General features: G+C 34.5%; 2 protein-coding genes across 6 annotated transcripts in view; one reads left to right on the top strand and one right to left on the bottom strand.

The window, feature by feature from the left end:
- Window positions 1-22,545, bottom strand: part of PDS5A (PDS5 cohesin associated factor A) — a 132,555-nt gene that overhangs the window by 58,996 nt on the left and 51,014 nt on the right. For 4 of the 5 annotated variants that reach the window (XM_036852330.1, XM_036852331.1, XM_036852329.1 and 1 more), the window contains 10 exons: window positions 20,856-20,982; window positions 18,205-18,285; window positions 16,156-16,296; window positions 11,340-11,455; window positions 9,081-9,175; window positions 8,031-8,176; window positions 4,934-5,085; window positions 3,466-3,579; window positions 1,417-1,498; window positions 151-199 (listed from right to left, as the gene is read on the bottom strand). In XM_036852330.1, the coding sequence (XP_036708225.1) occupies window positions 151-199; window positions 1,417-1,498; window positions 3,466-3,579; window positions 4,934-5,085; window positions 8,031-8,176; window positions 9,081-9,175; window positions 11,340-11,455; window positions 16,156-16,296; window positions 18,205-18,285; window positions 20,856-20,982 (1,103 nt within the window). Of the gene's footprint in view, window positions 1-150; window positions 200-1,416; window positions 1,499-3,465; window positions 3,580-4,933; window positions 5,086-8,030; window positions 8,177-9,080; window positions 9,176-11,339; window positions 11,456-16,155; window positions 16,297-18,200; window positions 18,286-20,855; window positions 20,983-22,545 lie in introns of those variants that run through there. The other variant, XM_036852333.1, reaches the window with a different exon arrangement.
- Window positions 11,714-12,566, top strand: LOC118895848 (metallothionein-1E-like). Its single transcript, XM_036853410.1, has 2 exons — window positions 11,714-11,718; window positions 12,332-12,566. The coding sequence occupies exons 1-2, from the start codon at window positions 11,714-11,716 to the stop codon at window positions 12,564-12,566; spliced, it is 240 nt and encodes a 79-aa protein (XP_036709305.1).

Raw genomic sequence — 22,545 nt, 5'->3', positions numbered from 1 at the left:
GCACCAAAAGATAATCAGTCAATCTGGCTCTTAGAAATAAAATTATTAAGAAAAGGATTATTTTTTCTTACTTAGTATTAAATTGATAGTCCCCCTGGGTAAATTATTTGATGTCTACTATATATCTACGGAGTGAATAAACATACTCACTTGCTATGGTCATCAGTTTTCCAAACATGGCAGAAGAGTTAGCCTCAGACTGAAATTTAAAACAAAAACAAAAGCTGTCACATGTGCTACCAAATTTCGGTTAGAAAACTATACTCAGTATTGTACATTTTTTTAAGTTAAAAAAAAATCCATCACAATATACCCACTAGAAAATGGCTTACCATATCTACACCCTATGTTGATAACAAAGAACTATGGAGTAGCAACAACTATTAAGTTAGCACAAATAAAAGGAAAGGAGATGCCAGCAGGAAGTTATTTAAAAATTTTTAAAAGCATATATAACTTTCATAGGAAAATTATCTTTCCAGGAGAGTGAACAGAAGATAATGAAAACAAGTATCATATCAAAATTACTGTGAAACCATACACCAAAGAAAATTAACTAAAAATGCGGAGAGCAGAAAAATTTTCTTTCTGAATAGAGTTCTATTAGCTATTTTGTGGCCCATTACTTAATATATCACCTCCCCTCCTACTGCCCTTTCCTCCATTACAACAAGAGTATTATTTTATTATTGAATCTGCATGGTCCCATGAACCACCTGCTTTTGTTAAAAGTTTTGTTGGATCACGGTCATACCCATTCATTTATATGCTATCTCTGTTTCTGCACCACAAAGGCAGAGTTAAGCAGTCATGGAGACTGTATGGCTGGCAAAGCCTAAATTTTTACTATCTGGTCATATACAAAAAAAATTTCGACAACCCTTGCTTGGGCCACTGAGGGGTCTCTGTGTATGGTTCCCTGGCTAAGAACACCTATTCTAGCAAATATGTTTAGAAGTATATTAAGAGATTATTCAAATTTTTCTCCACCTTCCAGAAAATGTTGGGCAGAATTTCTTTGTTAATTTGACTTTGGCATATTCAAATGATTGATACCTGACTTGATACTGACTCTACAATAAAGGACCAAATCACAGAGCAAAAAACATTTATGACTTCTAATATAATTTTATATTAAGGTTTAATTCTAATGATTTGATAATTGATAAACTATAACTTCTTAGTGTCTAAATACTTGATAAGCTGGAAAACACCATTTCTTTGCTCATGCTGGAAAATAAAATTTTGTTATATTCATGTGAAATGCAAATTAGCTTGGATAACCACAGAAATTGTTTAACTGACATGCGGAAAATAAAACACATGAAATACTTATTGCTTGCTTCATTATATATGACTACAGAAAAATTAACAATGACTTAAACTATGAATTTAAGTAAAACATCATGAACCTACCGTAGGCTGCTTGTGCAAATCCAATAGTTCTCGTACATGACTTCTAAGCATGTTCTGACACTTCCACATTTCATTCAGAGCTCTGTAAATAAAGTTATAAATATGAAAAAAATACATAATATAACAATACTGGTAACTACTCAACCTTACTACTTTTCTTACACCATTCTTCTACATCTACCTAAAATTTTAAGCACCAGAAAATTTACTTATTAGGATTAACAGAGTTTAGTTTAAATTACTTAACATAAGGCTTCTTATGAGAGAAAATATTTGAGAAGTTTCTAAGGATGAACAGGATCTTGCCAGGTAAACTGAAGGAATTGAGACATTCTAAGCAGAGGCAGCCAGAATGTTCTGCTACAAAGAGAGATAAAATGTCATCAAAGCCCATGGCACATACAGGAAAGTGAAAAAAAATTTATAGGCTTGGAGCACAGAATGTGAGTGGGGGAGCATAAGGAAGCTGGAACATACAACAGAAAAGGATCAGACCATGAAGGCCTTTTTATGCCAGGCTAAGGGGGTATGCATGAAGTGGTGTAGACTATTTCAAAAAATGAATTTCTTAGAAATGATGTGGATTCAAAATGCTAAATTTAAATTGAGTTTCTTTATTCTAGACTCTTTTCTCTCCATGAAAGCAGATTTTCTTCTCTCACAAACCCACTCTGTAATTTCAGGTGCCCAAAAGACCTCTGGGAAATTAGTCTATCTCTACTCTTTGCCAAATATTTTGAAATATAAACAGAGATCAAGACCTTAGGCCAGGGGTTTACTACCTACAGTGAACATTATGAACCACTTTCAAATCCTTTTTTAAAATGATGGCTAATGTCTCCTAATAGGATGCACCAAGGATACGTTACTCTGTGGACTTTCTGCTGAAAGCGCATAATCTTGATCCAATGATGAGGAAACACTGGATGAATCCAAACTGAGAGAACATTCTACAAAATAACTGGCCTAGGCAATACTCTTCTGGAAAATGTCAAAGTCATAAAAGACAAAGACAGACTGAGGAATGGTTCCAAATTAAAAAAGACTAGAGACATGATAATTAAACATGCAATGTGTTATCCTAGAAAGGGAAAAAAACATCCATAAAGGACATTATGTGACGATTGAAGAAATCTGAATACACACTGGATTAGACAATATTTTATCAATGTTAAATCTCCTGATTTTCATAAGGCACTCTCGTTACATAAAAGAGTATCCTTGTTCTTAGGGCATACACACTGAAGTATTAGAGGTAAAGAGATCCAATGTCTGCAAACTACTATCAATGGATCAGAAGAAAATACATATATAAAGTATGTGCAAATGGCAAATGATAAAGCAAATGGTCAAAAATTATGAATCTGGCTAAAGGGGATATCACAAAGCTTTGTTTTATTCTCACAACTTTTCTGTAAATTTGAAATTATATGAAATTAAAGGCAATATATATATATATGTAAATGTAATAGCTGAGGTTCTTATTCAGAAAAATCAGAATTCTCAATGACAGGAGTTATTTAGTTTTTTAAAAGCTTTATTAAAGTGGAATGTCCACACATCCTAGGTGGCCTGGGATAGTTAAAGTTTACGCCAGTTGTCTGAACAAAATTATTACTAGTGCCTCCTTTCAATCTCAAAAATATCTCAGTTTGGACAATCAATCATATGGTTATTCTACATAGAAGTGATCTGGACATGCTCTCCTGACAAAGAACCAGTTCTTAGCTCTTAGGCTTAGTATGGTAAAGCTCCAATTCAGATCCCAGTCAACAGGTGAACAAAAGGTAATTTTGACATGGGGACTTCTTTGAATCCCTGAAACCATATTACTGGCTCAGTTGCCAAATATGCCTATGCATATAGGAATATTTTTGCTTTTAACTTAACCAAACTTATATCATAAAAATTTTCTCTGTAAATATTTATCTGAGGTTCTTGATTCAACCAGAAGAAGCAACAACCCTATCAAAAACAATTAATTAAATATGATAAAGTAACTTTATAAAATCTTCAAAAAATACTCCAATCATTTAAAAAGTAACTTACTTGACAGCATTTGGATCCAAACTAGCATATAAATAATACAAGCATTTCATTCTCTCTTCTGTTTCCAGGTTGTGGGGGACAAGATACTGAGCAAAGATTTTCTCTACCAACAGTCTACGAGGCAAACAAACAAAAAACCCAAGTAACAAAATTATTCTATTTGTTAGAAGCCACAGCCATTTCATATTTTATCCACCTCATGCAAAGATACCATACCAATGATGATACCTATGTGTGAAAATACAACGGAAAAGATCAGTATGTGATCAATGCTTTTCCTTGCAAGTATGGCTATTTTAAAATTTAGAGCTACGGCTGCTATTTGTGGCTTTACGTTTTATCAGTATGAAACATTTGTTCTAAAAGGGTTATATATTATTCCTAAGTACAGGGTGCTAGGCTGTTCTACCTGTCCTTCTTCATCAGTCTGGCGCTACAGCAAATTACTTAACATTACCCATAAAGCTATGATCTCAAGAATAATTAATTCGCAAAAAAAAATTTCCTTTGATTAGTTTGGCTCCTTCCCCATGTTGTCATTTAGTAAAATCAGGGGGCTCTTCCTTCATCTTCCTGAAAATTCAGCTTTTCTTATGCACATTTGTCTCCTTTCCACATTCTAAATTCCTCACCAATATTAAAATATCCTTCTTGCCAAGCTTATAATTATTATTCAACATCACTGGAATAAGAAAATTTAAGGGCTCTTCATTAGTCAATGAAATACATAATCAATGATGTCAAAGTAGTTAACTCAATAAAACACTGCAAAGTATTTTGCAAAAACCGAAATCATTACTATAATCCAACAGAGAATTGTAAGTAACATTCAGAAAATGAAAACAATGTAAGTTTTCATCTCAAGAGAAGAATTTTCTAACCATGTATGGGGACGAATGTTAAACAGACATTGTGGTGATCACTAGGCAATATATACAAATATAGAATAATTATGTCACTTGAAATTTAATGTAATGCTGTATGTCACTGATACCTCAATAAAAAAATACAGTAATACCTCTATTGGTACTTACAGTGTTGTAAAAAGGAAAAAATAACTAACAGTTATTAAATAGTGCTACTTTGCCAGGCAGTGAGCTAGGGGGCATTACATTCATTATTTTATTTAATCCATAAGACAATTCTGTAAGAAAGCCTTATTATTACTCCTTTTTAGATAAAATCAAGTACACAGAAGTTAAATCAGCTGTGTATGGGCACAGATCTAATATAACGGGCAGAATGAACATTTGGTCTCTGGTCTGAGTCCAAATCTCATGCATATTTCACTATTATTATGCTAACTCACAGTCTTGGCTGGAGTCTTATTTAAACATGGCATGTCTAAATATGTAGAAAGTGGTTTCTAAACTTAGAGAAACTAATTATTATGAAAAAATTAAATAGAAATATTTAAAAATTAAAAGCACTTTTATATTCAACCATTTTACCAACATATCAGACTCACTTGTCATCGATGCTATTCTGATAATATATATGCAAAAGTTTGTCCTTTATCCAGCTGACTTTCTCTGCAGCTTCCTTTCCTGCTTCACCATGAAGACAGTATTTCTTATAAAGCTGAGCCAGACCCATCATAGCTTCTTTTCTTACTCGCCACTAGAAAGTATAAAGTTTATTGGATAAGCTAGATACCAAACTTTAGTATACAAATCTGCAAAAATTACCATTTCTTCACTAGGTTGCACAATGAGATTTATGTGTGCATAGATTAGCATAATATTAATTTTCAAAACAGGCAGACAAATCACTTAACCAACAATTTTGATTATGTTCCTATTTAGAAATCATCCAGTGCAAATACTGCTAAATCACCTACCAATTTTTTATTTCCCTCAAAGCCAAGCAATAGTAAATCTTACAGAAGATTTCATTATATTCTGTCTAAAAAAAAATTTGGCCAAGTTTTAGAAGTGATTAAAAAATAAAAGAGAAAGCGTATAATTCACTCTGCAAACAAAAGCCCTATCGTCTGGAATGTTTTGTCCTAGTTACATCCCTTTTGATATTAACTCAGAATAAGAAGAGCAAAATTTAGTATCAAGATCTTAGAATTACAAAGTTGGGAAGCACCTTAGTGATCATCTTAAGTGAACTTCCTTACTCTGTAGATTAAAAGGGCAAATTATTTACCTAGTCACATCCTAGTCCGTGAAAGATTCTTTGGGACTTAAAGAGATTGGAATGGTTTATGAGGAGGAAAGAAAGGTGGTGAGAGGAGAGTGGACAGAAAAGTAGACTATAAAAATCTAGAGTTAGAACAATAGTACGATGTAATAATAACCACAAGTTATTTGTCTCAATAACAAATCAGAGTATACTTATCTTTGGCTTATTTTTTTTTTTAAATAAATTTATTTATTTATTTTGTGGCTGCATTGGGTCTTCCTTGCTGCACGCGGGCTTTCTCTAGTTGTGGCAAGCGGGGGCTACTCTTGGTTGTGGTGCGCGGGCTCAGTAGTTGTGGCTCGCAGGCTCTAGAGCACAGGCTCAATAGTTGTGGTGCACATGCTTAGTTGCTCCGCGGCATGTGGGATCTTCCCAGACCAGGGCTCGAACCCGTGTCCCCTGCATTGGCAGGCAGATTCTCAACCACTGTGCCACCAGGGGAGTTCCATCTTTGGCTTATTTAATACTTTCTTATAATTTTTTAGTATAATTTTCTCATTTTTATGCTATTTGGTAGATGAAATGAAATTCTGTTCCCATATAACAGGTAACAGATGTCTTTTGACATGTCTAACATGAAACGAAAGAATATAAACCGTGAAATCAAAGATTTAAGTCCTGTACCCACATTTTATAGAAAACAAAATTCAGAAAGGCTATACTCAAGGTCATTTAATTCATTACACCAAAAACCAGTTCCTAAAATGTCCAGTAGCTGTTATTCGAATTATTAGACCATATCATACAGTCTCAGTTAGCAAGAATCATTTATTCAACTCTTCCTGAAACTATAAACAAACACTGACAGAAGTAGGAGTGAACTGTTTCTAAAATGAGGAAGTAACACAAACGGCAATACCTGAAATCTGGTTTGGGAGTAGGGGGTGGGGGAGAGGGGGTAGTTAACAACTAACAAGTAGGGAGTGTCATTTCATTTAAATTAAAGCCAAGGGGAAAAAAACTCTCAGAGTTAGAATTACTGACACAGTTGAACAAGTTAAATGGTGTCTACTTTATGTATCTGTCTCCTACGACTATTTCAAAAGAACTTAAAGAATGCATCTTGCTCCTAAGTGTCTATCGACAGATGAATGGATAAAGATGTGGTACATATATACAATGGAATATTACTCAGCCATAACAAGAAACGAAACTGAGTTATTTGTAGTGAGGTGGATGGACCTAGAGTCTGTCCTACAGAGTGAAGTCAGAAAGAGAAAAACAAATACCATAAGCTAACACATATATATGGAATCTAAAAAAAAAATGGCTCTGAAGAACCTAGGAGCAGGACAGGAATAAAGACACAGACGTAGAGAATGGACTTGAGGACACGGGGAAGGGGAAGGGTAAGCTGGGACGAAGTGAGAGAGTGGCATGGACATATATACGCTACCAAATGTAAAATAGAGAGCTAGTGGGAAGCAGCCGCATAGCACAGGGAGATCAGCTCAGTGCTTTGTCTCCACCTAGAGGGGTGGGATAGGGAGGATGGAGGGGAGACGCAAGACGGAGGTGATATGGGGATATATGTATATGTATAGCTGATTCACTTTGTTATACAGCAGAAACTAACACAACAATGTAAAGCAATTATACGCCAATAAAGATGTTACAAAAAAAAAAGAATGCATCTTGCTGTATCTCTATAGCAAGATATTGCTTTTCTACCCTGAAATTATAGCTAAATTACATTGGTTTCAATAGGGTAGCAGATTTTCAACTATGCTTCAAATAAAATAGCACACTGCAAAGGCAACCTTTGTTGAAGATGTTAATAAGTAACACATTTAATAAGCCTGCCTTGCCTGTGTATCTCCTACTCATGGTTGACACTTTCTTAGCAACTGCTACTACTGTTCTTAGTACTCCTTTTCTTTATCAACCCACGTTTTTAACTGCATCCACATGGAGGAAATTACACAAAAAGAATAATAACTAAACATCATTTTGGCCCTTAGCTTAGCACAGCAATATGGAAACACCACTTTCATAGAAAGTATGATATTCTAAGACAGTTACTTTTGAAGATGCTAACTATAAAAGAAATAAATACTGGTGATCAATCACTATTCTTCTGAAGCTCATCATGTAAGTGAAAAGGTAAAATAAAACTTTAATTTAGCTGTTCTTTTTGTAAAGGTAGGCTAAAAAACCCATGCCTAAGACCTGAAAAGCTATAGAATCCAATGTATTCATTTGTAAAGATAATTAAAAGATACACAGGAAACATACAAATTATTAGCTTTTTATTTGGTATTGTATTAGTTTGACTTTCACACAGAAAAACTTTAAATAGAAAATAATTTCTATTGTATTTTGCTAACAATGTAAACACAGTAAATTATAAAAGAATAAAATTCCTCAGATTTTACCCGTTTGTCCAGTGTTCTTTCTCTTACAAAGCCAAGTAGCTGATCATTTACTAAGGCAAGGTCTCTTTTGGCAGCTGTTATTATAGTAACAATGACATCATGACGAATAGCTTCTTCTGGATCATGTGATCTAACTTTCAAGTATTCTGAAATCGGAGAAAAAATTAAGCTAAATGTTAGCTATAATATTCATTATGTTCAGAATGACAAAAAAAACCTAATGCTTTTAAGTTTATGTCCATACTGGAAGAATGATTGTAAAATGTGGCATAAATTAAAATTATTTAATTTTTGAGGTGACAATACCCTACATAATAACAAAATAAACTATACCACACTATTTATTACTGTAAAGTCACATCTTAATAAAATATTTTATATCAACTATTCTGGAAAAGTCAAATCGGCACCTGAAATCAAATCAGCACCTGATTTAATACAGTTTAGAATTTAAGTTAACGATACATATTAAAATACTTAAAAAATAGTAAAAATGCTTATAGCAAGTTTGCTGATAGGTATATATCTTCACATTACGCAACATAAAATAACATTCTGTGACTTCTAAAAAAAATCCTAAATAACTACGATACAAACAAAGTTATTTCCTCTTTTTTGGTAAACAATATTTTGATAGCAGTTATTTATTTGTTACAACCAAGTAAGTAGGTTTAAATGCTCTACTTCAAGTGAAGAATGAGGGATTCTAGTCTACTTCAGAAGAAATCATTTTCCCACCTATTATTAGATATGTTATTATATTTAATTATCACACAGATATAATGATTTGTGCCCAAACCCGGAGTCATAAGGAAGAGTCTACTTCCTCAAACTATGATTTCCAGAAAATTGCAAAGGATTACAATGTGAAGATTTCAAATGTAATATTATTGTATCAACATGAAATCCCTTACTAGTAGTCCATGACTGATAGAGACCTGAAAGAGTGCCAGAGTGAAACCTATTCAGAAACCGAAGCTAAAGTCAAAGGCCACAACTAAAATGTATTTGTGTGATTACTCTCATACTTCAATAAACCAGCTACCTTACCTGTGAGATCCTTTGCTAAATCTGGGTGATTCATTAAACAGTGACTCGCAAATTTCACACTTTCTAATCTCACAGGAACGTGAATGTCATTGAATCTACATAGAAAAAGATTGCTAATATTAGTTGTAAGGCAAAATAACTATTTTCAAATAAGGTATATCAACGCTATGTAGATAGCTATAAACAACAACAGTTACTGATTATAAGATGTGTTGGTTTATTAAAATGACAGTTAACTTGTTCTGAAGGAAGAATATAAAGTAAAAAGATACATAATTTCACAAGAATATTTTTTACAACAGGATTTTTTCACCATGCTAAAACAAAAACGGTATAAACACATCCCCCAACCCAAACTACCTTCACTGAAGAACCAAAAATTGGAGCTTAAAATTATGCTACAAAACAAACAAAAAATATTCAAAATGCACAAAATCTATTTGAAAGAAGTTAATAGGAGGAAAATACTAGAGGAATGTGAGGTAGAAAGCAAATCATATATGAGGCAGACCCAAAAATTCAAAGATAAGTACATAAAACACATGTGCCATATTGCCTCATAGCAAAAAAGTTTCATATGGCTGGGACCAACCTGTAACTGCTATTTTAGGTCTAATATATTGTAAGAACTTAATATGAAACTCAGTATGTAGATTCAGAACTGCATATAATAAGGATAAGCTGAGAAACTCTCAAGTTTTAAATTTATTGGGCAATTTTAAATTGAATAATGTGATTTTATTTTATTTACTTATTTTTTACCCCTTAATCTCCCTTACCCATTTCTTTCCTCTCCCAACCCTCCTCCCCTCTGGCAACCACCTGTTTGTTCTCCTTATCTATGACTTTGTTTCTGTTTTGTTATGTTTGGTCATTTGTTTTATTTTTTAGATTCCATATGTAAATGACATCATACAGTATTTGTCTTTCTCTGTTTGACTTATTGCACTTAGCGTAATACCCTCTAGATCCGTCCATGTTATCCCAAATGGCAAAATTTCACTTTTTTTATGGATGAGTAAAATTCCATTGTTTATGTATATACCACATCTACTTTATCCATTCATCTACTGACTGGGTACTTGGGTTGCTTCCATATCTTGGCTATTATAAATAATGCCACAATGAACATAGAGCTAGTGCATATATCTTTTCTGATTAGTGTTTTTATTTTCTTCAGATAAATAATAGTTCTATTTTTATTTTTCATCATTATTTTTTTTGGCCACACCGTGTGGCTTGTGGGATTTTAGTTCCCCCACCAGGGACTGAACCTGGGCCCTTGGCAGTGAGAGCACGGAACCCTAACCACTGGACTGCCAGAGAATTCCTAATAGTTCTATTTTTAAATGTTTGAGGAACCTCCATACTATTTTACATAGTGGCTGTACCAATTTACATCGCCACCAACAGTACACAGTTCTTTTCTCCACATTGTTGCCAACACTTGTTATTTGTTGTCTTTTTGATAAGTCTTCCTGGCAGGTGTGAGGTGATATCTCACTGGGTTTCGATTTGCATTTCCCTGATGATTAGTGATGTTCAGCATCTTTTCATGTGTCTGTTGACATCTGTATGTCTTCTATGGAAAAATGTGTATTCAGATCCTCTGCCCATTTTTAAATCAGGTTGACTTATGTATGAGTTCTTTGTATATTTTAGATATTAATCCCTTATGACATATATCATTTGCAAATATCTTCTCCCATTCAGTAGGTGGCCTTTTCATTTTGTTGATAGTTTTCTTCGCTGTGCAAAAGCTTTTTAGTTTGATGTAGTCCCATGTGTTTATTTTTGCTTTTGTTTCCCTTGCCTGAGGAGACACATCCAAAAGCATACTACTAAAACCAATAAGTGTGTACTGTCTATGTTTTTTTCTAGAAGTTTAACACCTAGAAAACTTCTAGAAAAAACCAGACAGTAGACACTAGCATGGACTGGACCATGATGTCTTCAGTCTCATGACTTATTTAAAAAACTTAAGACTCTGAACATTCTCAGATGTGAACTATTTATTCTAATGACATTATTTTAGCACACACAAAAAAGATTAAAACCTGTTATGTGGGTAAATAAGACAAAGCTTTCTTCATAAAGAATTTGTCTTACAATTTATTCTCCAATAAAGACAGCAACACAGGTACTAAAGACACAAACACATATCAAAGTTTTGATATGTGTGGTTTTAATCAACTGCACCACATTCACTAGCCTCCAAAATATAAAAGTTAGAATCCACAGAATTGTATGTTCTCTTACCGTCCAAGAAAACACTGCCACAGAGGACGATTCTGTGTTGCCAAATCGGAATCTTTAGAACCAAACAATTTAGCTAAAAGTCGAACAACAGCTAATCGCTCTTCTCCATCATTGCTCTAAGGGAAAAAAGAAAATAAATAAAGCCTGAGGTTTATTCATAAGATTACAAAAAGATAACATGAAACATTTCTGAGAAGCTACAATTTCATTATTTCTGCTTAAAATGATGAGAACTTTAAAATATCATGTTCTCTCATTTACTGTGCAGAAGTTGACTTGATTCCATGTTAGATCATCAGGTTCTTTGCTCTTATTTCATACACTCCCAACTGTTAATTTATGCCTACTTCACTGCTTGTTTGCAATCTGTACAGATGCTGTAGAAACATGAAGATAATCATTCAATTCTAACATTCCATAAGAGTTCTAGAAAAAATTCTGTGAAGGGAAGAGCTACAAATAATTCCTGCCCTAATCCTATAATTTGATCTCCAACATAAACCCATATCAGTTAAGCTTTTGATATGTGAATTTTTTTTTTTTTTTTTTTAATTTTTGGCTGCATTGGGTCTTTGCTGCTGTGCATGGCTTTCTATAGTTGTGTCAAGCGGGGGCTACTCTTCATTGTGCAGCTCGGGCTGTAGGTGCATGGGCTTCAGTACTTGTGGCTCGTGGGCTCTAGAGCGCAGGCTCAGTAGTTGTGGTGCACGGGCTTAGTTGCTCCGCGGCATGTGGGATCTTCCCGGACCAGGGCTCGAACCCGTGTCCCCTGAATTGGCAAGCGGATTCTTAACCACTGCGCCACCAGGGAAGCCCTAATATGTGAAGTTTTAATCAAGGTTCCCCTACTGACTGGAGCACATGATCCTGAAGAATGTCATGATTCAGGAAAACTCATTTTAATAGAAGAGCATGAATCTTAAGAGTATCTAAAAGGTCAGGTGAACTGAACACTACAAAAAAGCAAAACTTGATGCCCCCCACTGGACCAGTGAACTGGCTTCGCCCCGTGCTTTGGACCTCGGGCCTCACTTCTCCTCCAGGGACCCCAAGTGCTCCTGCCCCACTGGCGGCTCCTGCAGCTGCGCTGGCTCCTGCACCTGCAAAGCCTGCAGATGCACCTCCTGCAAGAAGAGCTGCTGCTCCTGCTGCCCCGTGGGCTGCGCCAAGTGTGCCCAGGGCTGCGTCTGCAAAGGGGCCTCGGACAAGTGCAGCTGCTTTGCCTGATGTCGTGGAGAGCCTGCCCCGGGTGTCAAAAGAGCAACCAGGACAAACCTGCATTTTACCATTTTTCATACAACCGGACCTGACGCTACATTCCTTTTTCTATGAAATATGTGAGTTGTAATAAAAGTTGTTGACTTCAGGGGTTTCCCTGGTGGCGCAGTGGTTGAGAATCTGCCTGCTAATGCAGGGGACATGGGTTCGCGCCCTGGTCTGGCAGGATCCCACATGCCACGGAGCAACTAGGCCTGTGAGCCACAACTACTGAGCCTGCGCGTCTGGAGCCTGTGCTCCGCAACAAGAGAGGCCGCCATAGTGAGAGGCCCGCGCACCGCGATGAAGAGTGGCTCCCGCTCGCCACATCTAGAGAAAGCCCTTGCACAGAAACAAAGACCCAACACAGCCAAAAATAGATAAATAAATAAAGAAGCTTTCATTAAAAAATAAAAAACAAAAAAAAGTTGTTGACTTTAAAAAAACAAAACAAAACTTAAAGTTATTTTTTGATAGAGGCCTATTTTCTTATCCTGAATCAATATACTCTATAAAAAGTGTTCTAGTTTTCACTAGTGATGTCACGTCTTAATATAAATTAAGTTATTCTGAAACCATATGGTGCATGGAACTTTTTAAAAGTCACATATTCACTAGGAAAATAAAGGCAATAATGAAAAGCAGTTGCTAATTTTTAAAGTGTTCAAATATAATGTGTGTCTAAAGCAATACCAGCAAGTCAATAAAAAAAATATTTATGGGAAAAGACAGTAAGTGAAAAAAGAAAAATGAAGACTACAGCATATCACTTTTTCCTTAAGAATGTCCTAACTCTCAGGGATAGGGGTTTTGTGGTTAAATAGGCACACTTACTAAACAAAGATAAAAATGAAAATTCAAGCTTGAACACTTACAACTACAAAAATGATTTTCTTTCACAAAGTTTTTCTCAAGCAATGTGACTACAATGCAGATTAGTGCTGCCTTTTGGTAAGTCCAACTGAGTAGCCAACATGATTTATTTTTTTAAAGAAAAATCAATCTATCCCTTAAATGTCAAACACTAGAAAAACTGGAAATTTTACTTTACTTGAAGGTGACTACTCAGTAGCTTAGTGATTATTTCAAATGTGACATTTCACATCTATGTAATTTAACTACTGAAATAAAATGAAATGAAAACTCGCTCCCACCCCCTGCCTTTCTTTTTCTAAATTTAAATTTTTGGCTGCATTGGGTCTTCGTTGCTGCGCACGGGCTTTCTCTAGTTGCGGAGAGGGGAGGCTACTCTTCCTTGCGGTGCACGGGCTTCTCGTTGCGGGGGCTTCTCTTGTTGCGGAGAACGGGCTCTAGGCACGCAGGCTTCAGTAGTTGTGGCTCGCAGGCTCTAGAGCACAGGCTCGGTAGTTGTGGCACACGGGCTTTTTTGCTCCACGGCATGTGGGATCTTCCCGGACTAGGGCTTGAACCCCTGTCCCCTGCATTGGCAGGCAGATTCTTAGCCACTGCACCACCAGGGAAGCCACCCCCTGCCTTTTTTGATTTTTAAATACGTTCTCTGAGTGAGGTTGGAATATGATGATAGTGCTGGTAAATCTTTTCTGGTGCAAAAATCATTTGGTGTCTCTGATGTACAGCTGTTATTAGTAATCTATACCAAAGTGAAAATTATCTCATTAAGATATTACCTAATACATTGTTTGAATACAAATTTTATATATATATATATATAAAATGTTAATTTAAATAATGGGTAAAATGAGAAATTCTGCATTAGTAATTTACGAGTGACTTTCTGAAAGAAATTCAAATGGCCACCTAGTTTTTATTTTTCTTCAACCTTAGCTGAAAAAGGTAACCACTCTGTTACTGCTTCTAATTACAAAGTAATTGATTCAGAACAATTCTCTGTAAAAATTTTCTAAAACCAAAATAAAGCAATTATGACTGTTTTATAATGTTTTAAATTGGTGAATAAATGTAAATGTCTGTCTATCTCTGCCTAACATGAAAAAAGTCTTAAATATAAAATGTGGCAAATTTTCTGACTATAGCAAAGCTGCTAAGTAGCACAACTCCAGAGTATCCCTTAAAACATAAGAGATAATAGCACTCTATGGACCCACACAGTGGATAGTGTATACAGGTGCATGCAGTGGCCCAGTATAAAGCAAAATCAAACAAACTGTTATGTTGAAGCATTTTCTCAAGTATTTTTAATGTCCTCAGAGGACTGTAACCTAGGACTTTTAACTATAAAAAGCTGTAGCTATATGATTCAGATATAACTACAGAAAATCGCCACAGCCATAAAAACTTCCTAGGCTATCTGCTTAGCACACATTGGTGACTCCAAAGGGGGCACCCTAATTATATATAGATAGCACCTAAACTACTCTGAACCTCAGGTCTCTTCACTTGTGATGAGAAAAGTAATACTGGCACAGGCTAGGGTTATAGTCAGAAGCAAATAACACAGGTGAGAGCAGCTGCTGTAAAACCATAAAATATTCCATTATTAGTATTATTTAGACTCAGTATTAGTTCAGTATAAAGTCTTTAAAAGGCACAAATTTATCTAAGAATACAGAAAAACATAAAAAACAATGGCCTTGGGTTATATATTATATATTGTATTAAAAGAGACTACATGGTTAGAAATATTAACTGACTATGGTGCTAATATTTTTAAAAAAGGAATTATGAAATCTATAAAAAAAATTCTTGTTCATGTACTGCTAACGTACCCCTATAAAAATATCAAATTGTATCAATGAAGAAGAGAAGGTACAAGATAAAGGAGTAATAAGGATGACTGTGGTAAAATGAAAAGCTCATAACCCATTTAAAAAGGTGCTACTACTCAGTTCCAGCCATTCTGTGTCATATAAAAATAAGGGTCCAATGTTGCGAAATCATCTGATTTTTTTAAAAGAAGAAAATGCATAATCTGGATTTTTAAGCAAAATCTGATTTTAAAATTCATTCATTCAATGTTAGCAACTTTTTAAAAAGAGAAATTCTTTGTATGAGATTTCAAAATAAAATTTAGGGACTTCCCTTGTGGCGCAGTGGATAAGAATCCGTCTGCCAATGCAGGGGACGTGGGTTCGATCCCCGGTCCAGGAAGATCCTACATGCCGCAGAGCAACTAAGCCCGTGCACCACAACTACTGAGCCTGCAGTCTAGGGCCCACGAGCCACAACTACTGAGCCCACACACCACAACTACTGAAGCCTGCACACCCTAGAGCCCGTGCTCTGCAACAAGAGAAGCCACCACAATGAGAAGCCTGAGCACCACAACAAAGAGTAGCTCCTGCTCGATGCAACTAGAGAAAGCCCACGTGCATAACTGAATCACTTTGCTGTACACCTGAAACTATCAACTATATATTGATAGTTTGATCAACAAACTATCAACATTGCTAATCAACTATACTCCAATATAAAATAAAAAGTTAAAAAAATGCATACCTTAACTAAATATAAGAAGATAAACTGAACTCACATTTTATTCTTTTACAGTTAGAGAAAAACAATATGATATATATTTTTCTCTTAAATGTTAAAGGGCTTAGAAATTAGTCAGTCCTACCTTCAGTTTGAATTCAAGCTGCGGCATGACAGATAATAATAAATGAGGATCTATAGCAAAAAGTTCCTGAATCAGATCAAATACATGTTCTGACAAATCACTTACTGACGATCTTCCCAGCACCAGGACTTGATTGAAAAACTACAGGAGATAAACACAAAAATAAAATATCAGTTTCATTTAAAAACTTGGATAGGCTTTTTATAAACATGTTAAAAGAAAACTATATAATTAGGCATTCCATATATAAGTGAAGGTGATGAAAAAGAACAGATGTTTAAATTACTAATATATATGATAGGACAGTCCACCAAAACAGAAGAAATAAACCTCTAAATATCAAATTATGAATGTTACACGAAAGAGATAAAAAGTAATTGAGTTGTTAGCTTTCTTTCAAATTAGGATGACAATCCTAGGAATCTTAACTTTCATTAAAACAAAACAATTTAGATAGTTTATGTAATTCATTATAGAGAATTTTAAAGAGAAATTTCCGTATAGCAGAGAAAATTTTTTAAAGTCTCAATCTTTTGGATTTTTATTTAAGCTTGAGGATTCTATTAGTTTAGTAATAAAGAATAATTGAAGGTGGAGGATGAGTTGTTTTTTTTTAAAATACCCAGAAAGTCAAAAACACTTTAACTCAGAGGACAAAGAGAAGGAAAATGTGATGATACAAAGGCTGATTATTTAAAAGAATTCTAGGGAAAAGAAACAAAGAGAATATAATATAAAAGCACAAATTAAAAGATACCTCCACTCCTTGCCAACACACATAAACTTAGAAAAAAAATATTAAATGTAAAAATGCTACAGAGGCAGCTGTATGCAACTGATTAGAGCATATGTTTTTGGTAGTATCATCAAATGATATATTTCTTTTGAAAAGCAACACACATTAAGAGTTAGAAAACATTAATATTTATTACACAGACCTTGAAAAGAGTAAGGAAAATAGTTTTAACAAAATTAAAAAGTATACATACACACACAAATAAGCACAGAACACAAATTCTGAAAGGATACATGAAAATCTACTGGTGATGCCTATCTCTGAGAATTAAGAATAGGGTATTCAGGGTTTGAAGAGAGACAATTTTCACTGTATACCCTTTTGTACTACTTGAGAAAACATTTTTTTTTACCACGTTTAAGTATTTATTTAGTAATATAAATAATACTAATAATTCATACCATTTAAATTAACAGACTCTCACTTGGGTTTTTATATGTAGAAAATAATTCAACGATAGATAAATGCTACAAAGATAGTTACTAAAGGAAAACACTGAAAAAATCTAAATGCGAGGCAAGAGAGAAATGATTAGGTACATTATATGTGAATTCAAAGGAACATTTATAGTCATTCTTATCATAAATTAAAAAAATCAAAATATGGAAATATATATATAAATGAAGACAATTCAAAGTTTTATATAGTATATGAAAAAAATAGGTAGGAGTGTGAGCAAATGTTCAATAATGAAATTGCTACATTAAGGTAGTAGAATTATAATTTCCTTTTTTTCCAAATTACTTTATTGATTTTTTAGTTAAAGAACAAAAAGAAAAAGAAAAAACTTCTATTCAATAAAGTTAAAAAAAAAAAATTCATTACTCTATAACAATTATTTAAGAGGGCAAACCAAAAAGGTTCAGAAGAATGGCCTAGAGACATGAAGAAGAAAATATATAGACAGACAGAGAGCCATAGATAAAGATGAAAGGAGAAAGTGAAAGAGATCAGCATATCCAGGAGATAAAAAGATAAATACAAAGGCAGTAGAAGAAAGAGTAGGAATTGTAGACAAATTTTCATAAAATAACATCCTCCCATCTTATGCCATTTAAAAATAATGTCTATAGCTTACAAAGTTATGCTGCATTTGGTTACATTTAGACATATCAGTTCTTTTATATATTTCTTATAAAAAGAAGAAACTGTTTACAGGCTAAATAAGCCTTTATGTGAAAGGTTTCAATAAATTAGCACAATGGATTAAGAACTATACAATTATGAAAAAAAATATAGGCAGAAATACATACATTGGCAATGCATGCCTCAATAGTCTGGACTGTCCTTTTCAATAGGACTTTTGCGAGGTCAAAGGACTGTTTATTTAAGTTCTGAAATGCAATAAAAGTATGCAAAGTTACAAATGAATTAGTGAATTTATGATCTAGATAGCAACATTAGAACACCAAAGTCTTCAAGTCCACAAAATATGAAGCAAAAAATATAACTGAACTCCATTCAAGGTTTTACCCAGTATCTGCTAGTCAAGTGGTCATAAATGCAGAAGTTGCAAATAGCACAACCATGAATCAAAAACTAAAATACATTAGATAATTAGCCAAAAGCCCAACCCTATATTAAGTTTAGTTTTACTAAACTCAAAATGGACCTAAGGCTTTTTGGTTTTGTTTGTTAACCAATTTGAACTGGCAATCACACCCATGTATCCTAAACAAATACACACACACACACACACACGCACACACCCCTTTCTAACCCACTATCCTCAGTATTTCACCATCTAATCAACGTCTGTTCTGAGCAAGAGTGGACCTGGTTAAGTGTTTCAGGTAAAATTCTCAGTCAATTATGTTTTTGAAATGCTAAATACTGTCTTCACTCCTCAAGATTCCCAATGCATGGTAACAAAGGGTCTGAGGAAGCCTGTAGAAAAGACATATATGTAATTTTTAAAAACCTACTGAAAATGGAATTCTTGTGTTGAAGAGTACCCATTAACATCTCTACACTTTGCAGTTTTAGACCAACCTGAGATTCACTGACCATCATCTCACACCTATCCCCCAAAAAGGCAAGGATATCCTATACTCTAGGTTAGTAGTCAGCAAACTTTTTATGCAAAGAGCCAGATGGTAAATAGTTTAGGCCTTATTAGCCAGCCATATGGTCACCGCTGCAACTACACAACTCTGGCTGTTGTAGCAGGAAGCAACCACAGACAAAATGAAAACAAATAAGCATGGCTGTGTTCAAATAAAACTTTATTTACATAAATAGGCAGTGGGTCAGATTTGCTCTACAAGCCGTAGCTTCCTGACACTTGCTCCAGGTTTTTATTCCATTGGCAAGAGGATAAGATTATCTCAAAATTAAGGCAACCTTGGAGGAAACAAATAGGTGAGGGAGATTAAGATACAAACTTCCACCTGAAAAATCAATAAGTCACAGATATGAAATGTACAGAGTGAGGAACATAAGTCAATAACTATGTAATATCTTTATATGCTGACATATTGTAACTACATTTAGGTGAGCATTTTGAAACGTATAGAAATATTGTGTAACAGAAATTAACATAGTGTTATGTAGGTCAATTATAAAAAAAGAGATCAGATTTGTAGTTATGGCGTTTGGGGGGGGAGGCAGAACTGGATGAAGGCATTCAAAAGGTACTTCCAGCTATGAGGTAATAAGCACTAGGGATATAATGTACAACATGATAAATCTAATTAACACTGCGGTATGTTATATATGAAACTTGTTAAGAGAGTAAATCCTAAGACTTATTTCATCCACAAGAAAAAAATTTTTTCCTATTTCTTTAATTTTATATCTATGAGATGATGGATGTTCACTAAACATTTCATGTTTAAATTAAATGAAATAAATCATTTCATAATATAAGTCAAATCATTATGCTGTATACCTTAAACTTATACAGTGCTGTATGTCACTTATATCTCGATAAAACTGGAAGAAAAAAATTAAGGCAACCTTTCTATTTCCTAAAAAGGTATATTTCCTACTCATTAAAAATAACCTCTAACTAGAATACAAACACCAAATACACTATTCCTCAAAAAGTTTTTCCTTTCTTATTTTGCCTGACATATACTCCCCCTATGCCATACTCTCAAAATTTTGACCAATTACAGACTCATTTGAATTAAAAAAATGCAAATAATATATAGTAAGGAGAAAAATTTATAATTGATTGCATCTTATTGTGAATAAGTATCATTAGATACATCTTCATTTAACATCTGATAATAGGTCACTGAACAGTCAGAGGAAAAGGGCAGATGAGTAAATATCAACAGTGGGGTAGGCCTGAGTCCACCCCAGATGGGGAGCTGGTGGGGAGCTAAGTCCTTCAGTTTCTTAGGGGGAGCTAGCAGAGAGAAACAGAAAAGGAAATGGAGAGGAATATACAGCTCTGAATCATCCTTTTCCCCTTAACATTAACCACACAGTTCCCGCTTCTGCCCAAATCTTCTTCTGAAAGTGCCTAAGAAAAATGTAGGACATGGGTTCTGAGAAGAAATACAAATTCCTACGCTCTACATCTATGTTACAAAGGAATAAATACATTTTCTTTTCCAAAACAAACAAACAGCAACTAACCAAGACAGTACTCCAATCCCTTGTAATTCCTAGATTAGATATGAGTGGTCAATCAATCTGGAACATTTTTAGTTTTCCAGAGAATAGGCAGCACTTAACTGAATGAAAATCTTCCACAATATAATATATTAATCAATATATCTTCTAAAGATAACAATAGCTATAAGACCAATATGTGTTACTCTATTTTATTTGGGGCTGGAGAATGATAACGGGAATAATTACATGGGATTGCAAATGGTGAAAAACAATTATTTTTCATATGTGTAGCACTACCATTAAATATTAACCTTTAATATCTTCACACTATACAGACCTTATGTGCAGGAATGAGGTTAATAAGAATGGAGTCCAATAATTCTTGAGTAACTCCATCACCTTCCATGATGATAGAACTCATCAAGTCTAGCATGTGCATTTGTACCTTCTTATTGTGGCTATTGCTTTAAAACAAGAGGAAGAAAAAAAGAAAAAAAAATTAGGCTTACAAAAGAAAATTAAACTTCTCAGTTTAAAACAACTATCTCAAATGTAAAAGGATTTTCACCTGATTGAGGGAACCATGCCAGTAACGGCAAAGAAACTTTGGCTGCTCTATATTTACTTTCTCCCTTTGTTGATTATTACAACAGCTACTAAGATATCATTGTAAAGTATTTTACAAAAAACAAAAACCTTTAAATTTAATTAAGCCCCTATACAATTACAATTCAAAGAGTGAGTTAAATTCAACTGAACAAAAATGTCAACTTCAAAGAAAGGACATCTTTGCTTACATGCCCCTGGATTTTAAAAGGTGATAAAATTTTAAAGAAACAAAAAAAATGTACAAGATAATGAAGGTAGGCAGTTTTTCATCCTTTTTATCCTCTTTGATCTTAATAATTCCCCCAAATAAGGCAGAACTATAAACACACAAAAAAAGCCTAAGTCAACACTTCTATATCTTTGCCGCTGGACTTTTTTTTTTAGTTCAACAATACTGAGAACTCAAAGTCTGATATAAAATGCTTACCAGAACTTATGACTAGAAGGTTCTGAAAATGTCATCCTGCTATCTCTCAAGGAATTTCAAACAAATGAAAAATCAATAAGGTAAAAAGCCAAGAATCAGTTTCAGTACTGCTTCCTTAGCCAGTATAGAGTCAATGTGGGCCTCCTCAATAAATATCTCTACTGCTGATACAAACTTACCCAAAAAGACTGGCTACAAAATTGTTATAAATTAGTAGAGCATCTAGGCTTCTCCCTCTCTGACTGCATCTTAACTGAAGACTTGACCTGTCCATTTTCACATTTATCAGAATATATATGCAAAGACACATCAAGATAATGATATAACTTAGTTGTACTACTACAGACACAGGGAAGTTTAAATTAAGACTAAACTAAATGTTATTTCATTTATGTATTTCTTACCTATAATTTTAAAAAAATTAGTTTGAAATAATGTATAATACACCTGTTGGACACTTAGTTGTAAAATCAAAGATGAAAAAATTTATAAAGTTCGTAGAAAAATTGTCCCATCGTTAGATACAGTTTTCTACAGTGTAGAAAGATACCCCTTTTGCATATCCTCTCTTAAATATCTTGTTTACTACAGGCCAAGATTGTGAAAGATCAATTATATAGTGGGATGTGTGTGTGTGGTAGGGGGTGAAGAAGAACAGATATTCAGCTTGATGCAAAAGAATGAAAAGAGTATATAGCTCTCAGATCCATATGCACTTGATGATAGGAAAGGAGTGAAGGAAAGAGAAATGAAAAATGGACTTAAAAATTTATTTCCACAAGTTCCAGCCCAAGCTTCAATAATGGGGGTAAGGGCTTCCCTGGTGGCACAGTGGTTGAGAATCCGCCTGCCAATGCAGGGGACACGGGTTCGAGCCCTGGTCTGGGAGGATCCCACATGCCGCGGAGCGACTGGGCCCGTGAGCCACAACTACTGAGCCTGCGCGTCTGGAGCCTGTGCCCCGCAACGGGAGGGGCCGCGATAGTGAAAG

This window comes from Balaenoptera musculus, chromosome 5 (genome assembly GCF_009873245.2).
Source record: "Balaenoptera musculus isolate JJ_BM4_2016_0621 chromosome 5, mBalMus1.pri.v3, whole genome shotgun sequence".
NCBI lineage: Eukaryota > Metazoa > Chordata > Mammalia > Artiodactyla > Balaenopteridae > Balaenoptera > Balaenoptera musculus.
Note: the sequence above shows the minus strand (reverse complement) of the source record. Positions and strands in the feature narration are given on the sequence as shown.